At 52.2% G+C, this 15,674-nt stretch overlaps 5 protein-coding genes across 5 annotated transcripts; 2 read left to right on the top strand and 3 right to left on the bottom strand.

The window, feature by feature from the left end:
- Nucleotides 1–5: 5 nt before the first annotated feature.
- Nucleotides 6–1,984, bottom strand: KD926_000977 (ferric reductase family protein; the record flags this gene model as incomplete). The annotated part of the gene is made up of 4 exons (XM_053096524.1): nt 6–878; nt 944–1,129; nt 1,192–1,253; nt 1,321–1,984. 4 exons carry the CDS (start codon nt 1,982–1,984, stop codon nt 6–8), a joined length of 1,785 nt encoding a protein of 594 aa, XP_052959357.1.
- A 359-nt stretch (nt 1,985–2,343) lies between these two features.
- On the top strand, nt 2,344–3,187 carry KD926_000978 (uncharacterized protein; the record flags this gene model as incomplete). The annotated part of the gene is made up of 2 exons (XM_053096525.1): nt 2,344–2,462; nt 2,842–3,187. 2 exons carry the CDS (start codon nt 2,344–2,346, stop codon nt 3,185–3,187), a joined length of 465 nt encoding a protein of 154 aa, XP_052959358.1.
- A 1,337-nt stretch (nt 3,188–4,524) lies between these two features.
- On the bottom strand, nt 4,525–7,299 carry KD926_000979 (uncharacterized protein; the record flags this gene model as incomplete). The annotated part of the gene is made up of 1 exon (XM_053096526.1): nt 4,525–7,299. One exon carries the CDS (start codon nt 7,297–7,299, stop codon nt 4,525–4,527), a length of 2,775 nt encoding a protein of 924 aa, XP_052959359.1.
- Nucleotides 7,300–8,151: 852 nt separating this feature from the next.
- Nucleotides 8,152–12,099, bottom strand: KD926_000980 (translation initiation factor 3 subunit CLU1; the record flags this gene model as incomplete). Its single annotated transcript, XM_053096527.1, has 4 exons — nt 8,152–11,739; nt 11,809–11,864; nt 11,941–12,003; nt 12,063–12,099. The coding sequence occupies 4 exons, from the start codon at nt 12,097–12,099 to the stop codon at nt 8,152–8,154; spliced, it is 3,744 nt and encodes a 1,247-aa protein (XP_052959360.1).
- Nucleotides 12,100–13,491: 1,392 nt separating this feature from the next.
- Nucleotides 13,492–15,447, top strand: KD926_000981 (ATP-binding protein; the record flags this gene model as incomplete). The annotated part of the gene is made up of 5 exons (XM_053096528.1): nt 13,492–13,781; nt 13,845–14,210; nt 14,296–14,537; nt 14,598–14,938; nt 15,004–15,447. The coding sequence occupies 5 exons, from the start codon at nt 13,492–13,494 to the stop codon at nt 15,445–15,447; spliced, it is 1,683 nt and encodes a 560-aa protein (XP_052959361.1).
- Nucleotides 15,448–15,674: the final 227 nt, after the last annotated feature.

Consider the following 15,674-nt stretch of genomic DNA (forward strand, 5'->3'; position numbering starts at 1 on the left):
GTCGATCACCAGGTGAAACTCTCCTCGACGAAGTCGATGTCTGTGGGACCTTGTCTCTTACGGCAGACTCCTCGGACATCGTCACTCAGAGCACCGCCACCACAGACCAACACGCCCATCGCTCCCACTTGGTTCTCCGCCTCCATGCCGATCAGAGTGTCAATGTTGGGCCGTCCAGGGAACATCTGCACGGTGGCACTCGGGCTTTGGATCTCCTTGGTGTTACGCGGACGCGTAATGAACAGCATGATACGCAAGACGTCCCGGCGGCGCTCCATGGCCAGGATGCTGGTCATCCAAGGACGGATCCACTCAAGGTGCTCAGGTGATTGAATGATCCAGACCAGGGTGACACGACGAGCGGCGACCGTGCCGTCAGCGTGACCTTGGACCAGATGACGCACAAACGGGACTTGGTGGGTGATACCGACACCACCCGCAAAAAGAAGGACGCTGCCGTAGGAGTCCATGGAATGAATGGCCCCGTACGGTCCCTCAGCCCAGGCCTTCAAGGTCACCCGAGACCCCACAGAGCTCACGGCACGCTGGAAGAGCTTGTTGGTGAAGCCGGTACGGCGACGAACCAAGAGGGAAAGGGTCGTCTTCTCGGTGCCGAGGGTTTCCTGTCGAGTCATGGGGATTCCCTTCTCATCGGTGAAGACCTCCTCCGACTCACTCCAACCGACCGAGAAGGGATGCGACATCCACCATCCAATGGAAGGAATATACAGGTAGATGTGCTGACCCGGCTTGAAGGTCCAGGGGCGAGCCATCTTCAGCGTGATTCTCAAAGCGTCGCCCGGGAGAGCCTCGACCAAAGCGGTGGTCGAGCGTCTTCCAACGTTGCGGTACAGAACAATGACAAGACGTGCGAAACGCTGAATCTCGTGGTTAATTTCCATTGCCAGTCTTCAATGCATCAAACGAAAAGGATTTCACATACCTCGAGCGCCCAGAAGACGATGGCCACCAGCAAATACTTCTGAGCTTCAAGTCCTTCCAAGTGAACCCAGAGGCCGACGAATGAGAGAACAGCAAAGATGATGTGGAGATGAATGAAAGTCTCATAGAACGCATGTCGAAGGGGCGAGACAGAGTGCAGCATGAGCGCAACGAAAGCGCAGGTGGCCTGGAAGCAAAAGTTAGTCGCATAACTCATCGACACCCACTTCTCTACCGTCAAGAACTTACGAGCATTCCGTAGATGAAGAAGTCGCTCTTTCCAAGCACCATTCCCACAACATCCCAGCCGGCTATAAGATAATCAGTATCGGGAAACCAATCACGACCAACGAGAGGGGGATGCTCTTTCAAACATACCGTCTTGAGCCTTGGGAATGCACCAAGCCAACACATGGGCCAGAGTCTCGAAGACAACGATCCGAGCGAGCCAGCGGTGGATCAGATTGAAAGTGTCGAACGGGACGTGCAGAAGGGAGATCAAGGGGTTGTTTCTCCCAGCCAGCAAGACGAGAGGAACCAAGTTCACGGTGGCCATGGTGCCGGTACGGTTTCGGATGATACCAGCAACGCTATCTTCCTCGGTCTTGTACGGCACGGTAACAACACAGAGCGTCACGTTCATGGCGATGATACCGACAAGGATGAAGGCGTGGAACCGACTGGGAAGGGTACCCATGTTGACGGCCCGAGACAGCTGCATTTCCCGGTTGTGACGGTTCCGGAACAACGGAGCGTAGACAACATGGTTCTTGATTTTAGAGAACGTCCCAGAAGGCGTCATGAAAAAACGTTGATGTCCATTGTTGAAGCTTGCCAACTGTCTCAGGTGGGCGGAGATGCGGAACCATGCTCTCCAGGCAAAAACGATGATAGCCATCAGGCAAAAGGTCGTCAAGGTGTACCGGGCGAGGTCATCGTTAAGGATCTCATAGAACGGATCCCAGTCGCCGCCACGCTTTTCGATTTGAGCCGTTGCGGAAGCGAGTCCAACCAGGGACAAGCCGAAGAGAAGAGTACTCATGATGATCAGAGTTTTGCAAAAAGAATATACGAAAGCAAGTGAAAGATAGAATAAAGAATGACGAGTGCAATGCCCCTAGAAGCAGCGGGCAAGACCAGATATTGCGTGCGAGACCAGCTCTGCCAACTTAAAATCCGATAAAGAAATCACGGAACGACCTGGGGAACCAGTTGTACAAGGTCACCAATACAATCACTGGCGCACAAAACTGCGAATCGGCAAGTGAATTTTAAATAGGCGATATTCGAAAGTGCAGGTATGCTTGCGAAAACCAGGGCTTTGTCCTGAGTCTTTGTTTCGATTGTCGCTTTCTTAGCTTGTCGGTTTGTCGCGATAGCAAGAACTCCAAACAATCTACAATGGGAACCAAGAAAACGACCCAGTCGATTTACTTGATTGTCAAAGAAAGGGAGAACGATGCAATTGTGCTGGGAGGAACCTCGACCAAAGCGAATCCTCGGACTGAAATTGCAGGGAGGTTGACGGGCAACGAAAAGGAATGTGATTCGGTGATCCAGTCACTTCTTCGGTCGGCGGCTACCAAGGAACGAAGGCGAACAGGTGCCAAGAAGCAAAGGGAGAACAGGTCGCACGGGAGGGGGGGGATATTGAAACTTCAAAAGGGAAAGAAGGTCGGACAAGAAAAGGAAAGGGAAAAAGAGAAGGAAGGAAAAGGGAAGAAAAGAAAAGATTCAGCACAGATCGTTCTGCTCTTTTTTTTTCGCGCCCAGAGGCGGGGGGTGGGCGCTTGGTGAAGAGGGAAAACAGACAGGCCCACCAAGAACAACGGACAATTCTAGAGTCTGGACGGTCTCCTCAACTCATCCTACTCCGTAAGCTAAGTCTAACAGTAGCAGACTGGAACTGCAGGGAGAAGTTGACTCGAGTCGACAGGACGGGGAAAGGAATCCGCCAGTCCCGGCCAGCCGCCAGGCACAATATTCTCCTGTCATCGACTCATCAGATCGAACCCCTAGTGTGGCTCCTGCAAAATGGATCCATCAGCAGGCGTTCCACAGTTCAGGCGAAAATCAAGAAGCAATTGCTCAATTGCCTAATTCACTGCGGTGGCGGCGAGGCCAAAATGGAGTGATGGATGCTGAATGGCCCGAAGATGAAACACTTGAAGAGGGGGGGACGATCAGATCTGGATTGACGCCCTTACATGAGCGAATCAACGGGACTGACGACGGGTGGAGCTAGAGATCGCTGTTTGAGAAGACGGGCGAGGTTGGCTGGCGGTGCAAGACACCACCGGGCAAGAAGAGTCTATCAGTCTCCCTGCGTTGGGATCATCGTCATCAGCATCAGCATCATCATCATTATCGCAACGGATCGTCGTGATGCAGGGTCAGATGCAGGTGTGATTTTCGGTTGCCAGTCAGCCCGGATGGGAGAGCAGAAGAATGAAGGCAAATCCCAAAATCAGAAAAAAGGGAAAATGCAAAAGCCAAGAAAGAGGCGGGCGGAGGGCAAAGGATGGAATGGATGGATTCCTCAGGAAGGAACGATGACTGAGCGATGTATAATCGGTCTTGGCGCACCGCATTAATTAAAATTTAATCTAGCAAGGGAATGTGTCCACATGGCGTTATGCTGGCCTCCCTTGGCGCCTCTGGTGATATTCTTAATTTTTCGAACTAACTGCGAAATAGTCTAAACAAGTCAACGATATAAATTGCAGCGTTGATCCAGATTGAAACATTTAATATCCTCCCCGGCGTTTGCCTGACTGCCACTACTATCCGTCGCTCTAGCGCCGAAGAGTCCGGAGAAATAACCACTCTCGAATTACTATGGTTCGGTTATTAAAAATGGTCGACCTCACGGACTTCCTTCTCCATTCTCTTCTTAATCTCCGCCTGATCTCGTCGTTGACTGGTCGTCGAGAATGCCCTTATCCGTCCGTGAGTAGCACCAAGGAATCTAACGGTCCCAATTAGAAACATCGCCCCTGGATATCCCGAAGTATAGACGGAGTAACCCTGGGACGCACGGGAGACTCCGTGCCAGCCTTTAGTCGACTGGTAGCACTGGTAGCACATAGTCGCTGGGACCTGTCACATCGCCCCCGCCCCAGAATCATTCGATTTGCAAAAAATGCGCTCAAAACAACACAGGCCAGAGGAATGGATCCTCCCCTGCCTTCTCAATGGTTCTTGTTTATTCATGACAAACCGCTCCCCACAAAAAAAGCTATTTTAAAACCCCAAACACAATAAATTAAATGAAATGTGAAAGTAAAGGAAAAGAGAGAAAAAAAAGCAAATAAGCCAACAGTCCAAAACAGACCCCATCGCACCAACTGCCCTTGGGTATCAATCATCGTCAAAATAAAGACAATCCAACAAACCCCTATTTCAGAACTCCGGCAAATCCCACCGCAACCCAAGAAAATCTAGAAAAAAAAAAAGAAACTGAGCGAAAACTACCAAGAAAGAAAGGGTTGGCTTCCGGCACCACGGAGATTAAAAGGGCCAAAAAAGCCACGAGATGTGGCAGGGATTCCCATCCAGTGGAGTGAGCCGCCCCATAACTAGTTATAGAAAACTCAACTCGTCCTCGCTATCGTCCTGGGTAGGACGAGGTACCACCCTACGAAGAGGTAGGCTGCGTGGTACCGTAGACGCCTTGAAGGAATTCTCGACCTCTAATTTGGTGCCGGGAAGAGACATCCTAGCACGCGCCGAACGGGTACGCAGACGAAGGGGCTCGGGGGAATACTGAACTGTTGGTCCGCTCGACAGAAGATCGCTTTTTTTGTTGATAATGACCACCTCGATCTTAGTTGGACTTCCCTCTGGACGGATCCCCCGCACCGGCCGATTCTTTGCATGTACCAATTCCTTCAAGGCACGGGCGGTTCTGGTGCGAGCGGCTATCGGGGTGCGATCTGACTCAGATAAACATGTAGACAAGAGGCCCGCGGGAAGAAGGGGCGCATCCTGTGCCGGTGTTGCATATCCTTCCCGAGGGGTCGATCGAAGCCTTTTCGGTGATCTTGGATTGCTGGGGCCTGCTGGGGCGCATGTCCGCTTGGCGGTGATAGATGGCGCCGATGACGTTATGCTTGAAGCAGCGTTTCGGGAGTTGGTAGAGCTGGGAGAGGTACTACTGGTGGAACCTGGTATAGTCGGCGGCTGCTGCGACCGTGTCTCGACACATTTTGACCTCAAGTCCACCTGTGTTTTGGGTTTGGGCGCCGGAGTGCTCGCCACCCATTCGCCAATGCCATCCTCCCATCGATATAATCCAGTGCTATCTGCGCGTCTGGATGTTTCATGTTGGACTGTCTTCGGGCCGCGCTCTGTTGTAAGGACCTGCTCTTGAACCTCCATGGCCCAGATGTGGTCATCCGGATCCAGTGTCGTCTCCGCTAGCCCCATCGCCGTTTCTGCCGCTACCTTGCCCAACAGTAGAGACACGCCGTTTCCATTCGTCAACTGAGCTAGCTGAGAAACTCTGGAACGGACCTCAATTGATGTCCGAGACTTGTCGCCCTTGCGCACTTGCCCGCAGCAGTGAAACACCTGCCGCACAATCTCCGCCAACTCTTTGACCGTGTCATCTTGAGCAGCCAATGACTGAGAGAATGATTCGAAACTTCGTCTTGAGATTGAGGCACGGTCGCTGATGACCTTCGAGGACTCTTCACCGCAGCGCAGCATGTAGTCGCCGAGTAGAACACATGCCCGACGGAGGGATCGATACGTCGGTCCGTGAGCTCCTTGCGGCAGCGGTTTCATCTCAATCTCTCGTTGAATGGCGAAAGCCAATGATCCGACTATGTCACGAACTTTCGCGCCGATGACCTTTTCACTGGCGCTGGAGGATTGCAATCGCGCGATACACATCCCACAGAGCGCAGTCACGAGGCTTGAGACAAGATTGCTCAACGCATCTTGGATGGGAATAGGGCACGGCGTCTGGTCGGTGGGTATCGTTGTCACATTCGTCGTCGAAGCCCGTGTGCCTCTAAAGCGCTCCCGACGTGGAGTACATTCACTGTCCATCGTAAAAAGCCGCGCATCAGTCGCGGGGTAGATTGCACCAGCCGAAAGGATAACGGCTTGTAGCAGTCGAGTAGCAGCCGCAGAGTCCCCATCCTCGGTGGATAAGGATTTGATTGCCCCGTCTATACATTTTTTCCAAGGGATGGTGACCATCCACTCGGGAGGTAGCACCCGACGGAGAAGAAGTTTAGATAACTCATAAAAAACAAATGATCGCCTCTCTATCGACCGTCCGTAGTAAGTGCATAGGGTATAAACCGGGTCATCACAAAGGCCCGAAGGCTTGGGTAAATCAAAAACGACCGGGTATTCATATTTTCCAAGGGTCACCAGAACTTTAGACATGAGTGATTCAAAAGCATCAAGTTCACCCTGCATCATGCACTCCTCCATTAGTCGACAAGCAGCCAATCTGGTGATCCATCCTTTCTGTATCATCTCAGAGACAAGGTGAATCCCCCGAGCGCGCACAGCTTCGCGGAGTGGCCGCCATCCTGATCCCATCGGAGCATAATGTGCTTCTAATTCTGTGAAGTATGCATCGCACATATCAACATCACCATCTTCCTCCAACTCGTCCTGTAATCTCTGCTCCTCTGCAATAAAAACCGGGAGACGCCGCACGGCCATTGACAACAATGACCGAGTCCGCCGCGGTTGATCATTCACTTGAGTTCTATTCAAAAGTTTAATAAATGCGCGGTCTAGATAATGCGCTATATCGACAAATCGCGCATCTCCGGATAGATCGAGAACCTGTTTCCACGAGCCCTGGTAGGCCGGAAAATTGGAGTGACTTGTTCGTGTCGGCTTGCGGGTCTCCGTCGGCGCAGCCAGGCCTGTAGGGGGTACCACGTTTCGAAATAATTGTTTTCTGAAAGATGATGGTTCCGACGGCCCCCGTGCTCTACCGGTGATCAAAGGTGTCGCAATCTCGATCGCGCCAGGCAGAGTTTTTGGTAATTCGGGGCTGCGAATTGACAATCGATTGCGCCGGCGAGGCGCATTTCCTCGTTGTCCCCGGTTCGAATAATTATGCCGTAATCGTCGTTTTTCTGGTTTCCCGGGAATCCAGGACGGGTCGCTCGGATCCTCATCCGAATAAGAGCAGCCTTGTTCAACTCCGGAAGACTGTGACGGTAGCTGTGTAAAATTTGCCTCGCGAGATTCGGATCTTTCTTTGAGTTTCGCATCTGCGACGCTGGTCTGGATCTCGTGGTGTTTCTCTAGGCGATGATAGATGGAGGTCAAGGGGCGCAGCATGCGATTAGCCCATTTTGCGGTCGGTTGAATGTCTTCCATATCGCGAGAAGAATTCCAATCTGCCAAAAAGGATATATCCAACTGATCCTGTCATTCGGAAGGATGTTCGTCTTCAGGAGGGCGGCTGAAGCACTGGAATCGCGTTGTTTACGGTCGGTCAAAGAAGTCCCATGTTACTGTCGGTTTGCGAAACGGCAGCTCATGGGCAATACGGGGCCTCAAAGAGAAAAAGAAGATATGCGCTCAATTATGATATATTCAGTAGAATAAAATGTGAAGAAGATGGCAACAATAGGCCATAAGATACTGCTATTGTAAGACAACAAGAAGGATGAGGTTGCGATGGGGCCTCCGTGAAAGACAATAAACATTGAATACTGCCGGAAGCGGTCAGAGTGACGGAACAGCATTCCTCCGAAGTATCTCCGACTCTTTGCGCCTTGGACTTCAGGCAACGACCAGAATTACTTTTGCTGCAGTTGATTCCAATGAAGATTCATTCATGTGTTCGTCATTGATGCATGCTTCAAATAGCTGAAGGTCATATATATAATACATAGCTTATTCCAAAGCACTATAGCATGCAAATCACCCGACCTTGCTATGCACTTCCCGCGATAAACATTCCCTGTTGGAAAGAAAGGCCAAAATCCCATAAAGAAATAAGAGTAGAGAGGTTTCTACAGCACATGAAAAATGAAAAAAGGAGAAGGGGAAAAGAAAAAAGAAACAACATAATAAAAGAAATAAGAATAAAATAATAAACACCCCGCTCATCCGACATGGAAACCCCTGGTTTTCAGTATAGCATCTAGCCGTCACACATATAAGACACGAGCGTGAATTTTTGTTTTTATATTACCCAAGAAAGGAAAGAGATGAGGTGAGATTTTAAGCCGACGACTTCTTCGATCCCCGGAGCTTAGGGTTGCTGGCAGCGGCACGCTTCTTCTGCTTGGAGCGAGACGCGCTGGCGTCACCACCCTCGATGAACTTCAGCAATTCATCAACGCTTCGGGAATCCAACGAGGAGCCAGCGGCGCCAGATGCCTCAGGAGCCGACTGGCCGACACCGGGCTGAACCTTGGTGCCCAGGGACCGAGTGTTCATGTTGATGCGGCGCAGACGACGAGCCTGGATGTCCTTGGCGTGCTTAGCGATGGAAACAGCGTTCTGGGTGAGCTGTTCCAGCCAAGTCTCGGCCTCCTTGGTGTTGCGGTCGTCGGGTCCGAGCTGGTTGAGGAAGATGTTGTAGGCATCACGCATCTTACCAACGGCGGCCTTGGAGTCCTGGTCAAGAGCCAGAGCTTGGGCCAGCTGGAACAAGATCGTGGCAGTGTTGATGGACTGCTTGCCGAAAAGCGACTCACAAACCACAAGCGAAGCCTCGAACCACTTGCGAGAATCGGTGTACTGCTTGAGGTGCTGCAGCATGACGGCGGCGTTGTTCATGGTGGTGATAGAGTCGGGGTGGTTAGATCCGTAGATGATCTTCCACAGATCCATGGCATGTCTGATGTAGGCCAGAGCGGTCTTGGTGTTTCCAGAGGCGTGCTCAAACAGACTGAGGTTGAGGTAGCTGAGGATGGTGTCGGCAGAGTCAACACCCAAGGTACGCTCGGTCACGATGACAGCCTTGCGCGCCAGCTCAACGGCAGCCTCCTTCTCGTCGGTCTGGTAGTAGAGCATGGAAAGCTGGTGGTAAAGCTTGGCAACCTCGGGGTGGAGGATGCCGTAGATCTGTTCATGCAAAGAAAGAGATTCCAAGATGAGCTCCTGGCCCAGTTGCTTCTGGTTCTGCATGAGGGAGATACGACCAGCCTCCAGAGCCTCCTCCGCAAGGGAGCTACGGGGCGAGGCATCCTTAACGAGGGGCACGATGTTAAGGATATCGTCCGGAACAATGGAAAGCGCAGGCTTCTCGGGGGAAGCAGCACGAGCCGGCGAGCTAGAGTCACCGCCCTTCTTCTTCTTGTTCTTCTTGCCATCATCGTTGCCAGCACCGTTCGCGCCGTTGGTGGCGGGCGCCTTGGGCAGCTGCGACTTCTCGAAGGCAAACTCGCGCGCGCCGAGCTGGAGACCCAGCTTGATAGAGATGTCACGGAGAAGCTGCAAGTGTCGCAGGGACTTGAACCATTCAGGCGCCAAGGTAAAGCGGTAACGAAGAGTAACCTGCTTCTCAATGTCGGCCCGCAGAGAGGCGGGAGTGACCTTCTCGAAGGAGAAATCAGCCTCGGGGTAGATCTCGCGCATCGCAGCGTCGATCTCGGGGCGAGGGTTGGCGTTGACATCGGTGCCGATAAGACAGTTCAGCAGATGAGCCACGCAAGAGGCGACGAAGGGAGCCGGCACGTTGCGCAGGTACTCGTTAGCAATGTGCTTGAAGCCACGAGCGACCATTTCCTGGACAAGAAGAGTCGACAGGGCTTCCAGACGGGAGCCCTTCTCCAAGGACAGCTGGGCCAACTTGCCGAGATAACGGATGTTGATACCACGCTTGTGCAGGAGCTGGCTGAGCGACTGTCCATCCATGGGGAAGCCAACATCTCCGTCGTGCAGATCCTGAATCAGCTCGGGCATGACCTTGGACCGCAGGAAATCGCAAGCGTCCCGGACCTCCTTCTCGTCCTGAGACCACTGCTCCTTCTCTTCGTCGGTCTGGGGAACCTGGCCGCTGCAGACGTCGGGGTTCAAGGCCAGCGAGAATCCCGAGATATCAACCCGCTCCTGGTCCAGAGCCTCCTCGTTCTTCTCTTCGGCGCCCTCTTCCTTCGATTCGGCAGTTTCCGACTTCTCCTTGGCCGCGGTCTCCTCGGCCTTGGCGCTGCGGCGGCGCTCGACCTCAGCCTTCACATACTGGCTCATTTTCTGTCTCCAGTACGCTTCGACGAGCTCCAGACGCAAGACGGACATGCGGTGGGGGTAAGCGTCGCTACCCTCCTCTTCCTGCCACGTCACATCCAGAGGCGTGACCCGGTAGAGGTCAAGCACGTACTTCCGGCCGTCGGTGCCCAACAGACCCTTGGTTTCGACACTGCCCTCGAGATCATGACGCTTCGAGTCCTTGTCCCACACGGCATGCTTCTTGATGCGCAGGGCCTTGGACAGCTTCTCGAAGACTGAAACGAAGTCGGAGTGGGTTGCAACGACGTCCTTACCCTCAACACCGCCGTAGTCGATCTGGTGCTCGCCGGGCTCACGCTGCTTGAAGATACCGGGCACGATACTCTGACCGACGATACGCTTGCCAAGGTAGTCGACAACGACGGTTCCGGGGGTGAACAAGCCGTTGATGTCGAGCTGGTTGACAGCCTTGATACCTAGGACATCCTTGCCGACAGCCACGCGAGCGGCTTCGTCACCGCCCTCGGAGGCGAAGGTGCCAACGCCGTCGGCGCCGAAAGAGTAGAAGATGTTGTTGTACACGAAGATCTGAGCGTCCCGATCCTCGGTAGGGTTCAACGGAGCGACCTCGCCCTTGGCAACCAGGACTGCACCACGGGCAGCAGCCTCGTTGTAGTCGGCAAACAACTTGGACGTCAAGCGTTCGCGGAAAACGCGGTCTTGAACGGTCTCACGGGGAAGCTCACGGGTGGTCTGGAACTCCTCGTTCCAGTCCCTCAGAGTCTCGGCGTTATCCACACCAGAGATCAGGTAGCTCTCCTGGGATCGCGTGATATCCGGCTGGTGGGCATTGACATTAGACGAGGGAGGGGGGACCAACCACGGGCTGTTGGGGATGGCGTTTTGGAAGGGGAAGGTGGTCAGGAGGTCCTTCTGGTTGTTAGACTCCTGCAGGGCTTCAAAGGCGGAGTTGAAGGAGGGCGAGAGGAGAGAGATCAGAGTCAGGAGAGAATGGGCGCTACCCTTCTTGGCGATCGTCTTGGGGAAGGGATCGAACTTGACATTCGAGCACTTGTTCACGTAGAACCCAGACACATGAGACGTGATCTGGAACTGCTCACCCTCGTTTGTGGTGACCTGGAGGTACAACAGGTGACCCTTCTGGCGAAGGTGATAAGGAGCAGGGTTCCATGGCGATAGCGAGATGGCCTTGACGGTCTTCGGGAGGGGAGCTTCGGCCTTGGGAAGGATGGTCTTCAGGGGCGAGGAACCGGCAATATCGTAGTTCGACAGCGAGTGGTCCTTATCCGAGCTCTCCTTCGCAAGAGCCTCCTCGGCGATCGCATCGTGTAGCGACAAGCCAGCGTCGATACCGTGGAGGTTGTCGACTCGGTCACCGGCGGCGCCGACCAACTCCCTCATACGCACGACGTGCATGCGGGCCTCCTTCTCGGTGTAGGGGTCCTCCACGAGAACAATCTCCGAGTCGGCCTTGAGGTCGGGCACCTCAGACAGCTCGACAAAGTCGTTGATGCGGCTACCATTGAACTCCAGATGGAAACAGGTGTATTGGAAAGTGCTGGGCAGCTCGACGATCGACTGGCGGACGTCCTGGACTTGCTCTTGGCTCGACACCTGAAGTTTTAAACAGAATCGTTAGGCCAACCGTTGCTGATTGAGAGTTTCGTAGACCTGAATACCCACCATCACCTGGATCTTGTAGGGCTCGTGAGGAAGCTTGACGGAGATCTGGAAGAGACCTGTTCAATGAATGACGGCGTTAGTTATCAATCTGATGACTCGTCGATGAATTGCAGGATATGCATTAATACATACCACCATTGTTCTCCTCTTCCTGATCCTCGGGGTGGTTTCCGTTGGTGAGTTGTTCGGGCGACTCTGCTATGGCTGTTAGCCGAACGAGTCCTCCGCAACATGACCGGGGAGGGCAAACAGACCTTTCGAGTGCTCCACGTCACCATTGGTCTGTGCCATAATGTGCAATTGAAGGGGGGAGGATATTTTTGGGGAGAAATGAAATGAAGCGTTGGAACCGTCCCAATTGACAATTCGTCTAAAATCTCGAATGCCGCGGAAAGTAAAAAAGGCAGGAAATCACAACAAATGGGAGAATAAAAAAAAAGGTGAAGTAGAAGATATGATACAGGGACGAGGGCAATTGAATATATAAAAAAAACAACCCCGTACCCAGGCCAAAGCAGACAAATGGAAAACAAGGGAAGAGAGATGGGAGAGAGATTGAAGCTGGAGAAAGCACACGGGGAAACCGGGCAGAGAAAATTTCGCGGGTTGCGGAATACCCTCGGAATCGCTCGGGCGGTGGGAAATCCACAACTGGCCGGCATTTCTATGACTACGAGGAATTCTCCCCGGGAATTGGCTCGGCGGGAAACCCATGGGGTCCCGGGGCAGGATTTTATGAAGTTATTTCCCTTGGTGATTTACTAGATTTGAGTTCTAATATCTACCCTCCTGATCCCAATCGTTTTGGACCTTTTTCTCAGTCTTTTTTGCACATCTTGAAGTTTCTCGACCGTGGGAATCTTTAGGGTTTGGGCGGGAAGCTACGGATGCGGTACGGGTCACTGGTACCTGGGTCACCACCATTTCCGTTGCACTCGAGAGGTACCTGTACATCGATGTGCACCAGCGTTGACTGTGGTTGTCTGGTTGACCTAACCTGAGTTCATCTATGTAGAGTGTTGCGACAGCTAGCCACACTCCACGAAATCAATCTGGTCATATTTCACTTCCAGTTCGTTGGTTTAGACAGGTCATTCATCAGATATATATTCGACCCGTAAACTATGTTCTATCCACCCACTCTAATAGACCAGAAAAAAAAAAAAAAAAAAAAGATCAATCAGTAATGGTCAAAAATTAAGGAAGAAAAACAGAAGAATCAACAAAATCCATCACACTGTGACTGCATAACATAATATACTCCCCAGTGAGAGCAAGCAAACGCCAAGCCTCCTCGATCTGCCGGTGAGGCGCAGCAGCGGAGATTTCCAAACCGCCAGATCGGGTCCAAAACTCAACTTCATCTCACCTTCTTTTTCTTTTTTCTCGCGTCCCTTTGTCTCCTTGCTTTGAGTTCGCCGTCAATCGCTCTTCCCTCAACACTCTTTTCAACTTCCCAATGACCCGTGGGTGTTTTTATGGTCGATAATTTGTGCCTCAGTTTCCCCTGATCTATGACTGCGCCACACTTCCTACCCAAATAACAGACTACTGCCAGTCCAGCGCATTCGTTCGAACTGTAAAAGCTTGGCTCCCTTCGTCTCTTTGCTTTTTTCTTTTTTTCTGTCGTTTCTTTTTCCTCTTCACTACTGCTAGCATTGAGTTGAAGTCTGTGTTTGGAAGATGCTGTTGCATCGAAATGTCCAGCGATCTCTTCCTTTGATCTCGCGGCCTCAAATTCGCCTGTCGAGACCACGGAGACCGCTTGATCCGGTAGTTCCCTATCATTCGGATCGGCAATTCTCCCAGGGCCCCATTCTGTATAACCCCAATCCCGATCCTCTCGATCAAAATGCGAACGCGAGAGACGACGATCGGGGTCGATCCAATGACTCCGATCCCACCTTCAGATCTACCATCCTGAGGATGCTGGAGACTGCGGCGACAACATTCGCCTCCATCGCGGTTTTAGGGTATGTCGTCCCGGGCTGAATCCAGAGCATGTCCCTCACGCTTGCTAACGAGCCGCCGTCTAGCTTGGCTGGGTACTCTTACCACCAGTATTACAAGTATGTCATATTACAGAAGATGGAAAATGCCTTCCAGCCGGGTGACCCGGCCCTCGAGGTCGCCGGTGTGGAAGCTGGAAAGCATCAGTACCACTCGGAAGAACACTGGGTAGTTCGCGACGAGCAGCCCAGGATCGACGCCATCATCGAGGGCAAGGCCGGCGGTCGCTATTTCCTCATCATCGGCGAGAAAGGAACCGGGAAAACGTCCATGCTCCTCGAAGCGATGCGCAAAATCAATGGTGATGGCTGTTCCATGTTCGAGGCCCATGGCGATTTGGAAATCTTCCGCATTAGATTGGGGAAAGCGTTGGACTTTGAGTTTCATGAAGAGTGAGCCCTTTTTTCTTCACCCTCACATTTTCCCCTTTGAAATTCCCCGTTCATGTTTCGCGTTCGTGTTGACATTTTTTTCTAGCTACATCGGGAGTCTTTTCAGTATCAAGGGCCCTCGAGATACCACCGCTCTCTTGGATATCGAGCGTGCCTTCAACAAACTGGAGAAAGTCGCCCTAAAGAGAAGGCGCCAAGGCTTGCCGCCATTGGTCATGATTATCAACAGCACGCACTTGGTTAAGGATGATAATGACGGCCAGGATCTTCTCGAGATGATCCAGCAGCGTGCTGAACAGTGGGCGGCCAGTAACCTAGTGACCACGGGTGAGTAGATCCCCTCTCTGTGATATCTTGCTACTAACGTGTTCTTTTCAACCATGAAAGTGCTAAACAGCGATGATTACTGGGTCTATGAGCGATTGAAACGATATGCTGCCAGAATGGAGGTCATTCCGGTTTCCGACTTGCCCAAACAACGGGCAATGAGCGCTCTGAAGGGATACCGCAAGCGCTACTTCCGTGAAGAACTATCTGACGAAGTTCTCGAAGAAGTATACGACAAAGTTGGCGGACGACTATCATATCTCAATCGAGTTGCAAAAGCCAAGGATATCATGAAGCTTTGCAACTCTATCTGCGACGCTGAGAAGAGCTGGTTCCTCAACAAATGCTGGATCCTTGGACCTGAAATGGACGACGACGTTATGGACGAGCAGAAGTTCTCGGTATGTACACCTACCGCGATGTGTGTTATGGATGGGTGGCTTGGAGGATGCTAACGTCACGACAGTCTGCCGCTATGGTTCTTGCCAAGGCACTTGTTGACAAGGAGGAGCTGATGGAGAAGAAATACGACCCTCACATCGGGCATATTCTGCCCGAGATTCCGCTCCATGAAGCACGACAGATAATGACCAGAGCCGATTTCATCCAAAGCTATGACCATGAGAACATATTTACCATTGACTCACGGGCCATGGTCCGAGCTGATTCGGTCCCCATGCAGAGGGCATTCCGCCAGATCTGTGGCGAACCTAACTTTGAGAAGCACCTCGAGGGCACTTTGGACCGGATCGGAGATATTGAGAGTCTGGGTCGTACACGAGAGCTGACCATTAAAGATCTCTGGGATCAAGGCAAATATCAACTCCTCTTGCGGGATTACAAGGGACGTGACAACGGCTCAGCCGAGTTTTCAGTTGTGGAGCGCCCGGAAGACAAGGAGGACGATTGAAAGATATCCAGATTGTAATGTGTACTGACTGTGAGCTTTGTGTATAGTAATGTGGGACATATATTTGGTATTGGTACCTTGTGTTGATAGAAATGTACTGTACATTTCAGCTTTTACAACCGCATGAAGTCATCGTCGGTCAGCTGGTCTCGTGTCCAGCTTCTTCCGGCATTAAATTGCGATGACATCATCGCGTGCTCACCGCCTGCAAACGGTTTCCCGCCTTC

This window comes from Aspergillus affinis (genome assembly GCF_023601865.1).
Source record: "Aspergillus affinis strain CMG 70 chromosome Unknown NODE_11_length_483380_cov_85_280398, whole genome shotgun sequence".
NCBI classification, from domain to species: Eukaryota; Fungi; Ascomycota; class Eurotiomycetes; order Eurotiales; family Aspergillaceae; genus Aspergillus; species Aspergillus affinis.